Source organism: Typopeltis vanoorti, chromosome 11, assembly GCF_054136105.1.
Source record: "Typopeltis vanoorti isolate ZY-2024b chromosome 11, IOZ_Tvanoo_1.0, whole genome shotgun sequence".
Classification (NCBI taxonomy): domain Eukaryota; kingdom Metazoa; phylum Arthropoda; class Arachnida; order Uropygi; family Thelyphonidae; genus Typopeltis; species Typopeltis vanoorti.
In genome coordinates this window covers 25,135,301-25,148,632 of record NC_143559.1, presented here as the reverse complement: position 1 = coordinate 25,148,632, position 13,332 = coordinate 25,135,301, and the positions used below count along the sequence as shown (strand labels likewise).

The window sequence follows — 13,332 nt, the reverse complement described above, 5'->3', positions numbered from 1 at the left end:
TAAGTGCCTCCTTTATAACACCACTCATTATCGATAGAAGTATGATGTGGACACCAGCAATAAGTTCGTGTATACGGCTGTCCTGTCGATGTAGATTATAGGAAAATTGCGCTCACCAAGTGCTTTAAACAACTCGTCATTCGCTGATAAATTGAGTTGTTCTGTTCTGTGCATCGTCACAGTTAGCTTTTGTGAGCTTTCAGCGAAAGACGCTAGTGTCACATGATTTCAGTAAACTTAACAACACCGTGGTTTGCTAATTTCATTTGTAGTCATGGAAACATTTATGCAATGCAGCCAACTGAACTTGCCTCCTTTATTTAGGACACTGACTACAGTTACTATTTCTGAAACAGCTTTAGTGTTACTAATTCCATCGATCTGCAAATGTCAGCTAGCTAAATATCATTTTTTTTTCTTTTTTTTTCTTTATTGTACTATATATGGAGTTTGTCCTTTCATAATAGAAGTGTTGCCTTAGTAGTATAGATGGGTTTCATCTATTTACTTATTGCGGATAAGGGCAAAACCTGACAATGAGAAAATATTCCATTTTTTTCACTTCGAGTGGAACGATTAAAATATTACGTATAAGACATACCTTCTATTGAACACTTTTTTTCCTGCAATGGAGCTTATGAATATTTACTCAGACGTTTATAGAATCTTCCTTTCCTCAAGTGGGAGCAGATCCGAAAGCAGCATTACCTGCACGGGATAAACCAATAAAGGTTATGATGCCTAGCATATGTTAGAAAGTTGATTTATAGTTCACCAATTGTTCCATTAACAACTAAATCAATCTTTTATTCGCAGTGAACAATGTAAACACACACAGGAATGGTCAGCCTCTGGCTGTACCCTAATTGCCACCTTGCTCTGTTCAGCACACGAACAGTTTTCTATGTACTGATATCACGCAGTCTTCCAGTTATATAAAATTAAGCTTATTTACTTATTGAATTCGGGTATTCACTTTCGACTCTGAGTTTGACTTCGAGTTAACTTGTTCTCGCGTACAACATTATGAAAAATGATTCAAGTTTTGAAAGACATCTCATCATGTTTACAAAATCGAGCTTACGGCTAAAGAGGAGTCCAGAAGTTGTAATCTCTCTCTCTCTCTCCCTCTAACTATTTACTCAAAAAATAACCGTGGCATCATATCATATTCATATCTTTAATATATAATGTATATAATAAAAATATCATGGAATAGATAAGACGACTTTACAGCATGCACATGTGCTTAATAATCCCTACTCACGACAGTACATGTGGCGTCTATGTGCACACTCGTCTATGCATGATATATTTTTTTTTTTTTTTCCGAATAACTTAAGCGTTGACAGTGCAGATACTATGGGAAAATAAATCAGGTATATGAGTATAATCTCCAGTATATGATTGGTTTTATGCTCAATGCTATTGTTATTTAATTTTTTTTAAATTTATTTTTTCTGATAGGGTTATTAATTACTCATATTAAAAGATCGTTAAATTTCATAGGTTTGTATGATTTTTAATGATGATTTAAAATAAATGTTTTATATACCGTATCTGACATTAGTGTTGGGAATTTATAAACTGGATTCAGTTAACAGTAATGGAAAAATGAAGAAAGTACAGAAATTGATGGACATGGATCAAGATAAATATGAATCAAAAAGATACTGAAGATGAAATAGCCAAATCTATTTTTATCTATCTATCTATCTATATATATATATATATATATATATATATATATATATATATATATATATATATATATATATATATATATATATATATATAACCATGATACTCGGTACGTTAGGTTGGCTAAATTGGCTGAACAGTGCGTACCTTGGTTTCCTGATAACGATCTTGGGGGAGGGGGGTATATATCGTATTTCCTCTGCGTAGCTGGTTACTGGAGAGGTCAGTTATGTAGTCCCTAATTAAGTATATAACTACATTATTATTTTTAAGTATCAGCATGGTTAGCTGAGTGAATAGCGCCTCCACTTTCCGACCAACAGGCTCTAAGTTAGTATCACACTGTGGCATGAATCATTGTGAATGTTTTGTTTTTAGGCGATGATAGATGGTTTTCAGTGCTTGTATGATACCATCACTCTTTATTGGTGACCTAAAATGGCTTCAAACGGTATCATGTTTAGCCTTTGGAGCGAAGATCCTGAATTATTTAACAATCAGCCCAACCATGATACTAAATGTATGGCAGTTTGCAACCTTCCGAGGATTCACTAAGTCAGTCCCAAGTGGCAACGCCATGAACTGCACTAATTACTCGATTCATACTTTGCACACAAGCGAACGTAACGCTATTGCCAGAAATGCTTCCGAGGTTGGTTTTCATGTTTTGAGGAGAAAACAAGAGACTGAAGGCATACAAGTGACAAGGAAGGGTGGAAAGGGAGTATAACGAATGGCTCGTGAAGGATTTCACAGGGAATAGATGTTGAATAAACTTCTCCTTCAGTGTTTTCCCCCCTTGAGAAAGGAAAGAATTTGAGGAAGTTAAAAAAATAGTTTTTTTTTTAACTTCCTCAAATCTTATCATCGCTCTATCCGTTGAGGAAGTTAAAAAAAGTTTACTGTTAGCAAAATCTTGTCGTCATTATATTCGGTTTATGGGTCATTTTTGAAACTTGAATGAAAAATCTAATTTTTCCCCCCGCAAAAATACAGCTATATATATATATATATATATATATATATATATATATATACATTCATAATAATGTGGGTAAAAATCATAACAGTTTATGGGCTTGAACGCGCTTGCCTTGTCGACAATCCCTGGGCTCCAAGATAGGCTCTGAAACAATGCCGCGGTGAGTCATTATATATACAAAATTAACAATCTGTTTACCACTTAGTTAGAAAGGACAAACAAAATTGCGTATCAATAATGAGGAATATTATTAATCTAATTCTATTAATTGTGCTCAGTTTAAAATATGGTTTAAAAGTATATATTGCAATTAGATGATTTTTTGGGCAATAAAAAAAATCTAAAGTGCATCAAAACAGTGTGAGGAGGTGTGGCAACATTCAGTTATTGAGAGCAATGGCCTTCTTTGGAGGGTTAATAAAGTGAAGATTATCTAAGTGATGCATTAGTCAACAGCGGAATGGAAATGTGGCAGCAGTCAGTGAATGTATTTCAATTAGTCTTCCGGTGTTTTACCAGCTGAGCTTCTCGCTTGAAAACTTGTTCGCAATACAGAGGGAGGGAAAAAGTCAATAAACTGGCGACGCCTTCTCTTCCAATAGTTATGACCTACTTGGCGTGTTAACACATTTATAGCTTGCCTGCTATCCATCTGCACTAGCATCCTTCTCCTTCATAAAATTCTATACGACTAGCAAAGTGCTGGACTCAGCCAATAAAAGGAGGCAACCCCCCCCCTCCCCTGCTTTTACAAAATGACCGCAGCGAGGGAACTTAGAGACAGCAGTGAATTTGATATACTTTTTTTTTAATGAAAAGTGTGTGTCAAGGATAATGGCAAGCCAATTTGCATGAATCGATGTCGGAACGATCAAATTCGCGAGACCTTCAGTTTTTAAATTAAAAGAATTCACATTCAGATTTTATAAATTGTTGTCTATTTAGCTATGTACCGATGGCCAGGGTTTATGAGTTTGACGATGTGAGCAATGAAGAAATTGGCTACACTGTTATAAATACTATAAAATGTTCAAAATTGGCATTTTATATTTTTATTATCTGTATGGCTAAACAGAATCCTATCGCAACCAGTCAATTCTGTATTTGTGTTCAGCGCCATAGAAGAAGCATTTAAGTACCTCATATGTTTTTTTTTTTTGGGGGGGGGCTAAAATTTAAATCCTGTTAATGACTGTTTCTATGGTTTTTGAATTATAACATAAATTTGAATTGTATAAACCTAATGGACATAAAAGGACAGCTAATCCTATCTCTATAATGAGCTATGTTGTCTGGCAACGGCATATATTTTTAGGCTGGCATGTCTGCATAATGCACCTTATCACATATAAGTCTTAATATACATGAACACACTAAAGTATACACATTTTTAATGATCCTCCTCCCACTAAGCCTTATTCTTAAAATAAAGGAAAAGAAATCTCGGCAAACTGCTGAAATCTTACGACTCCTCCCCACATACATATACACACACACACACTCCACAATAAGTAGACCTCGTTGAAAGTGTTAATACATTACTGGAAATTCTCTGTTGAGCGAAACTTGATTTTACAACGAGAGGTGTATTATAACATGTGGTTCAATAAAACAGACTACAGGCCCAAATTTTAACAACATTCAAATCATAACTCGTAAAATATAAACACGTAAGGAAATGATTGTAGACAAATCAAGAAAAAGTTGAATTCACGTTAGCAGCATTTTTTGTATATGTTACAACAATTGAAAATAAAGCTCTGTTGGCATATGTAGCATATGTACTCTTTTATGTGACTCACACCCACGAAAGGTTGTAAATCTATAGTACATTCGTACAACGGTGGGCTAAGTATTCCTCCCCTTTTTTTAAATTAAATCAAATTCATGATTTGAACTCGCAGCTTGTTGGTTGGAAGTCCTGGTTGGCCGAGTCAACTAGATCTGCATTTTTTCCATTGAAAATGGTCCGATTTAAACATCGAAATGGTTCATCAAGTTGAAGTAAAGATCTTAAATGCGAAATTGCAAAAATAAAATCTGGACCAGAATAAAATAACCAAATCTGGACAGATACTATGCATTTTGAGAAACCAGTAGCAATCTTTTTATAATTAGTTACTGTAAGTCTCAATATACGGACGAGGAAAATTGTCTACCACTTAAATATACTAACAACCCTTGAAAAAAATAAAGATAAAAAAAATAAATAAAATTACACCCGTCTCTCTCTCTGTGTGTGTGTGTGTGTGTGTGTGTGTGTGTGTGTGTGTGTGTGTGTGAATTCATTGCTTAACCACTTTAAATACTTAAGGAGTAATTTTCGAAATTAGTATGAAAAAAGATTTACCTACTCACGGGCATACAGACTGGTTCATAGTCCAGATCAATTATCCATGTGGCTAATAAAATTTTCGATTAGTTATCAATTTACTGCCTGTTTAAATACGTTTCGCGAAATTTATGAGCGGCTATTACATTTTTTGTCCATTCGGCCGTATGTATGTTATTCCCTCGGCTATAAGTGCATAGATTTTGTTCAAATTCCATATTCGGGATCCATGTGAAAATTTGTAGTCATCTGAAATCCTCCTTAGTTGTTATAATCGCTCTGTCTGAGTGGACTTGAATGAAATGCGTTACGTAGGAGGGGGGGGGGGGATGTCTATTATATGTCCAATAAACCCACTTACCACAATTTTAATTTCTGTCGAATCATTTTAGTCGCAAAAATATTCGAAATGATAGCAATAACTATATCTGGATACCTGAAATTGGATCAACTTGGCTATTTAGAGTCGTCACAAAATTTTGTCATGTCATGGCGACTTTTATTTTAACTTTAAATTCTATGGAAGAGAAACAAATATTGTCGACAATTATTGTTGTTTACTCTACGCGTTGATATGGGTTTTTCGTTTGTCGTTCAAGGTATGTTCGAAAATTTTAAATCATTTTCAAATTCTGCAAAAAAAAAAAAAAAAAAAAAAGCTACGTTTTGGCATTTGAAATTTTCATAAACATTATATTTCTTAATCTGAGTTATTGAAATACATATTTCAATAAATACATATTTATTGAAATACATATTTCAATAAATCAGCACTAGCTGGATGGATTTTAAAAAATGGGAATTTAGGATACATGATGGCACAGAGCATACAAAACGATGTCCATGCGATTTAATGTTGGTTTCAATAAACCCGAGTCAGTTCCAGCAATTTCAGCAACATCAAAATGATTCAAACAGATATTTTAATTATTAAATTCCATCCAATCAGTGCAGAATAATTAAAATATCTTTGAATCATTTTGATGTTGCTGGAACTGACTCGCGCTTATTAAAACCAAAAATCAATCGCATGGACATCGTTTTGTGCCTTCATAACCGAATGTCTATTAAAATTTGTTATTTTAATTTATATTTAATTTCAGTGTTTGTATTAGCGAAATTAGGCAAAGCAAATACATATTGAATGTCACATTTGAAGTTTTATATATTAAATGTCTGAAGTATAAAGCTCAAATCAGGTGGTGTTTAATAAAATGACTTAACACATCCCCCCCCCCCGTTTCATAAATATCATGATAGTTCCGAATAAAACAGAATATACACAATTTAATTAATATAATCCCGTGTTGTATATAATATCGTAACGTTTGCTAAACTATTTCTTTCTTTAAGACTGTATAAGGCAACTTTTCTTTTTCGCTATAATTTATTTTTCATTAGTAAAAACATTTGAAATAATTATTATTTCAACTTTTATCTATAATCAGAATATTTTGGCAAAATTAAGCAAAACAATATGATGTCTAAGGTATACATGCTATACCAAAAAACAGCTGTAGATTCGGTTGTAGATGACGTCACATATAAGATGGCGATTACGAAACGCGCCGTTTTATGATTACCTGCGATCGTGTTCTTACTTATTTATTTAAATATTTGGAAAATGAAAAAAAAAAACAGTAAGTTTTTTTTTAAAAAAAACAAACTTCTCTATTCAAAAAATATGCAAATGGATAGGGAAAGAAAAAAAAAGAAAAGAAAACCAACCTTTATGGCAAATGCTTCCAATGATACACGCCGAACCGGGAAGATTTAGCTATGAATAAATCGCTATGCAAAGTACTGTGGTACAAACTGGTTTCATACGCATTCATCTTTATACATGAGATTCACTTCAAAGCATTGTTATTAAACGGCGAAGCGACTATCATGGGGATGGTGCAACGCGTATGCTATGAGGGAGACGGAGGAAGGCTGTTGTTTGAATTACTGCCAAAGCAGCCAAGGCTAAATGTGCGTGTTCTTCTGGCCGGCTTGTTTTTCTGGATGAAAAACCTTGTTATCAACGTATGAGACAAGTGGAAAGGCAATAGTCTGTGTCCAAACATAGTCTCTTTCCAGGGAGGAAGCCACATGCGAATGTATATCGGAGAAAGAAACAAATGAAACCATTCTCGTATATATATATTAAAAATATGCAAGAACATTCAAATCTTGATGTGAAACGAGCAACGGCGATAAAATTACAGAGAATTTAATTTGTTCACGGTACAAACAGACAACTCATAGTGAAAATATTCAGTTTTACAAATATGTGTGCATGCCCAACGCCTTCTCCTTGGTATAAAAGTGCACTAGTACTGTTGATGAACCACAGATTTGACAAACTGGGAGTCTCGCGAGGTTCAAATTTTAATACCATTTTAGGAAGGAAGGTAGTATAGTGCCTAACAAGCTCATTTATCACTTAATATTACTTATCCTTAAAAAAAAAATAATAAAAAAAAAAAATATATATATATATATGAGGGAGACAGTGGATGGCAGCCAGGAGACATATCTGGAGCTGGAAGGAAATGTCATCAGGGAGGTCAGTGACTTTAGATACTTAGGTTCAACAATGAAAGAGGATGGTGTGGCTGAGAAGGAAGTGGGATGCAGGATACAAGCAGGATGGAGGAACTGGAGAGAGATCGCTGGAGTGTTATGCAATAAGAGGGTGCCGATCGATCTAAAAGACAAACCTACAGAACAGTAGTGAGACTAGCTATGACGTATGCTATCGAAACTGTGGCCCTGAGGAAAAATAACATCAGCAGGATGGAGGTAGCGGAGATGAGAATGCTTAGGTGGATGTGCGGTGTGACCGGAAAGGATTGTCTGAGAACTGACTATGTAAGGGGAACGGTGAAAGTTACAAACTTAGGAGCAAAGATACAGGAGACAGGGTTGAGATGATTTGGTCATGTGATGAGGAGGGAGAATGAGTATGTGGGAAGAAACGTCATGTAGATGAATGTGCAGGGGAGGAGGAGGAAGCGCGGGCGGCCGAAGAAGAGATGGAGGGAGATTGTGGAGGAGGACTTGAGGATGAAGAAATTGGATGTGGCTACAGACCAAGACCGGAGGTTGTGGAGGAGACTCACAAAGAGCGACCCTACTTAAGTTGGAAAAGCTGCAGAAGAAGAAGTTCACTTGCATTAATATAAGGCGAAAATAAGATTTATAATAAAATGAGATTTTTCAAAAGAAGGAAAAAGGAAAAATACGAAGCCTTTCTTAAATGATAGACATTTTTCTTTTAGGATAAAGCACGCTGTGTTTCGCATACTGAAAGTTTATCTAATAGCAAGTGTTTCTTTTTTTCTATATATATATATATATATATAAATGATCGCCAATACATGATATCGAACAACGAGTAGATGGCATTGGTATGATATGCCATATGATATATGCCAGTTTTGATATGAATGGACTGTACTTTCCACATCATCTCACAAATGAATAAGTGTATATACATGTTTCCTCCGTATTATCAGACGGGTTAACACAGATAAGATCACATGTGTGGAGTTGAACATTCATGCGCGGTTATTACTTGACACGATAACTTTGTGCTCTTCTGCTGATGATCAAATGTTCAATAATGCTGACACCAAATCTTGCTCAATATAAGTTGACCAGCTCAGTTGTTATAAGAATCAGTTTTAAAGTATTTTACTTTCAGAAATTTTTTAGGATAACAATCAGGATATGTGCAGTAACAAGGTTTCCTGCCACTTAATAAAATAGTAAAATTTGATGGTGCCGATCCAGCCCATATTTCATACAAATGTAATAATTTATAAGTTTGATTTTTATAAAAAAAAAAAAAAATGCTCATAAAACTTGGACTATTCCAATTGACTATTGAATTTGACCTAATGTTTAAAAATGAACACTGGAAGAAAATCATGCATGGAACTTGACTCCACAGAACACAATTTGTATCCCACAGATTTTTGGGATTCGAATCGTGAAGCACACAATTCGAATCTGAAATTCGAAAAATTGCTACTCACTAGACATTATAAGATTTGACAGTCAACCTTGATCATTCTTCGACTCGATATCAACTGTGTTAATATCGAAGTAGTTGTTATGTTAACAACTAGTTGTAGTTGTTAATAGACTCAGTGGTTGTTATGGCCAAGTGCCTTTGCTGCTCAGCAACCTGTTATACAGTGTTAATTTTATCTACATTGTGTAGGGGATTTCCAGAAGAAAAACCACCCGTGCATGCTGCTGTATGAAACCGGCTAACTTGCTTTCAAGTCAAAAGTCCTAATAAAGTTTTTCGTGTTCTGGATGAGATTTGAACCTAGGTCTTCCCACTTATAGGACATCGTCCAAACCGACTGCGCTACAGAGAATTTTTATTTTTATTTTTGAATAACAGATTACTATTGACATAGTGTGATTAACTTTCTAAAATGTAGTATAAAAAAGGTCTATCGGTAAATAAGAGAAAAAGTAGAATTTGGAGAGGCGGCCAATATAAATCTGAATGAGAATATTTGCAGTATAATTTCTATTCATCCGCCAGTTGTAGAAATTTAGTATTTAGATATCGAATCATTTTTGGCTCTTAATTTCTGAATATTTTAATTAATTTTGATGAATGTTTTTGTTAGAATGCAACATTACAATTAGTATGTTTTTATTTATTTATTTTTCTAATTGTAGGATTTGGGATGACGACTCCAAAGACAACCCCTGGTAAAGTGACCGTCATCGTATACGGCTTCTTTGGATGCGCCGGTTCCATCTTGTTCTTTAATCTCTTTCTGGAAAGAATCATAACTCTTCTTGCCTTCATACTGCGTTCTTTTCACGAAAGAGAAATGAGAAGGAAAGAATCATTAAGTGAATATGAAAGAAGAGACTCTCAAACTTCAACAGAATCAAAGATAGATACTTGGAAGCCTTCCGTGTACTGGGTAATGCTTTATCTGGTTTTGTCTGCAACTCTTCTAACTCTAAGTACAGCTATTTTATATTCCAACATGGAAGAGTGGACATATTTGAACTCAATATATTTCTGCTTCGTTGCATTCTCTACAATCGGATTTGGTGATTTTGTAACCAGTCAAGAAAAATCATATGTCAACAAGAACTGGTACCGTGTGGCTAATTTTATTATTCTTGTCACGGGCTGTTGCTGTATTTACAGTCTTTTTAATGTTCTCTCTATAATTATTAAGCAGCTGTTGAACAGGCTTATTAAAAAACTGGACTGTCGGTGCAAATGTGCTTTCCACAGTAACGTGACAATCAGGCCTCCGACAGTGAGAAAGCGAAGAAATGCGATGACTCCGGTTCGCCTTCATAATTTTAGGTCCAAAAAAGCAAAAATAGCAGACTGCTCTTGTGAATTAGAACGCAGAAACTCAGGAGAACTAATCTGCATGAGGGATTTCTTGAAAACAAATAATGTTTCGTTAGCAGTGATGCAGAAACAGCTGTATGAATCTGCTCACAGAGGATATCCAAATGTTCTTCTGTCCCCGGACGACAACGAAGAAGTGTTTAAACCAGGAGCTATAGGCCCATTAGCAATTGCATCTCAAAAATTTGGTGATGGTGTTTCATAAACACTTATCAATGCGTATTTTAATTTATTTTTGCAATAAATTTAATAGAAATGTGTGCGTGTGTGTAGAAACTTATTATGCTCAAAAATATTACATTTATGAACTTTCGTTTTATACTGCATGCACACCTTAAAATAATAAGAACAATAATTGCATTAAACACATATAAATGAATAGAGAGATGTTTTAAAAAGCATTTTAATTATCATTGTATGTATTATACTGTATGATTGTGGCTTATGGTTATGAACTAAGTTAGATCACCCAAAACTCTGCACTGAAAGCCATTTTTTTTTTTTTGCCAGTGCATTGAAATCATTTCAGCCTCCAAGAAGCAGGACTGGGGTCCTTTCGTGAATGCACAATGGGCAAATAAAAATTAACTATCACTTAAAGTCATATAGACACACCGCAAAAAGTGTTTTCTATAGGCTTTTGAAATCATTAGATGAGATCTTTTTATATTTGTCATACCCTCCGATGGAAAAAAGTTGAGTTTGAATCCTTTCTGGAACGCAGAAAACCGTTATAATGGTTTTTTTTTCGATTTTTTTTGGGTTAGCTCGTCTCATAAGATGTCTGGCCAGGTTTTCCTCTCTAAAATTCAGGATTTTTCATCAGTTTCATCAGGCGGAGCAGAAAAATATACTCACTTGACAAACAAAATATACCCGGAACGGAGCGACTCCCAAAACAGTGTGAACAATTTTTAAGAACGATGACAAGCTTTTGATTACAGGCCAATCTATGTAGCCTTGGAGTTACAATTAAGGAGTTGGAGAGGTTAGTGAGGGCTAAGAGTCAAAACTAGGCAGTAATAACAACAACGTTCGCTTTGATGGTTATCATAGACTTGCTAAGAAAAGCAGCTCATGTTTTAGCAATCTGTCCACTTATTACAATAAGGTGATAAATGCATTGAACAAAAGAAATGCATATACAGTGCAGTATTTATATTTTGCAAAGATCTTTGATATATTATCACATGACAGGTTGGTAATTTAACAGGAGAGGATGTGGTTAGTTAATAGATTAGTGAGTTTTATAGCAGATTGGCTTTTTGATACATATCAGACAGCTAATCACTATATCCTTGTATAGAAGATGATTGGTGATACAACGATATCTTTGTATAGTAGATTGGCTATCTTACAGATATCAGCAATATCGTACAGATATCTGTTTTGGGACTGTTTCTATTTAACGTATGTTAATAGTAGTGGGAGAAGATATCCAGTTGTTTTCAGAAGGTACAACGTTGGTGACATTTATGGATATTAAAGCAGATGTAGCTTTAGAAGAGGATTTGGACTGTGTTAGTGGGTAGGTAAGCGATATAGCAGTTAATGTTGCAAAGTATAAGGTTTAAACTGGAAAGCAAAGATGAGTATACAAGTACCCAAAATATCTCACAGAATGTGGAGGAGATGGAGATCTCAAGATTATGGTAGATGAAAAAATTCAGAGGACGCACTGCTAAAACTGTGGGCATCACAATGGATTATAGCAATTATGTAGGAAGGACATCGACATGTAGAAAGGATAATTGTACGCAGATCTGGGTTTTCAGGATAATGAGGATGCACGGGAAATTGTTTCTGGTCTCCAGAAATAGCTTGTCTGCAGAACCTTGTTGTTAGAAGGAGAAGGAGATATGATGGGACATAAGTTAATAAGTGGATGTTACCGCATAAATGTGTAACATCCACTTATAAGTGGATGTTACACATTTATAAGGAGGATTTTTAACAGGCGGGGGAGAAAGAGGAGTAAGTTTTTTTCCTCCGTGGAGAACAATTAATGAATGGAATGCTTTGCTTGAGGATGTGTTGCTTGTGAAATGAATGGACTTTCAGGTGGATGTTGGTGAGCTATCTGTGTGTGACAATAGGTCCTCTTGCGATGAGACTTGATTCCATGGAGGTCTAATAATTTTTTTAAAAACTGTAATAACATTTTATTTATCATCATACAGAGTATTTACATATATACAATAAAGCATACTATTATATTTTCTGTTCAGTACAAAATCTAGAGTGCAGTGATTTTTTCTTTAAATGTAAAGGTACATTTTAAGATAATGTACATTTAAAGAAATGTAAAGGTACATTTTAATATGTACCTTTACATTTCTTTCTTTAAATGTAAAGGTACATATCAATATCATAGCTTATTATTATACAGCCTATTTACATATACACATTTTTTTTATATCAGTATCTTCATTGTTATTATACACCGTACTGACTGTTTTGTTACATAATTTGCAGTCTTGGATTATGAGAATTACGTGTAGTTGAATGAGGCGAATTAATCCCGCCTACTTCGAAGCTTGGGTTAGCTTTTATGAAGAGAGTGTAATTAGTCTTCACTATTTATGTTGCTGTTACTGTTTATCTGTTTATGGATGGGATGTAGGCATTGGATGCTGGTGATTTGTGATGTGTATATTAGTGTTAATGGTATATTAACTTTGTTGGTATATTTTCCCGAGTTCGTGTTTTAATGTTCTGTAGTTGTCTATGCGGTTTAAATTACTTGGTAGGTTGTTGAGTAGCGTGGGTATCTGATGTGATCTCACAAAAGAACTATGAGTTGTTGAAGGGATAATAATAATGATAATAATAATAACAGATGGTGCCGCAATATAATGCTTTTTATACTAACTTACAATATAAAAGGATACTTGCCACAAGATATCTGAAATGGCTGTTGTCGTG

The 13,332-nt window shown here is 34.6% G+C and overlaps 1 protein-coding gene across 1 annotated transcript in view; it reads left to right on the top strand.

Annotated features, from left to right (window-relative positions):
* Positions 1-10,612, top strand: part of LOC150101389 (potassium channel, subfamily K, member 13-like) — a 29,409-nt gene extending 18,797 nt beyond the window's left edge. The window contains exon 2 of the mRNA XM_090400789.1: positions 9,705-10,612. Coding sequence (XP_090256915.1) covers positions 9,705-10,612 — 908 coding nt within the window. The remainder of the gene's footprint in view (positions 1-9,704) is intronic.
* Positions 10,613-13,332: the final 2,720 nt, after the last annotated feature.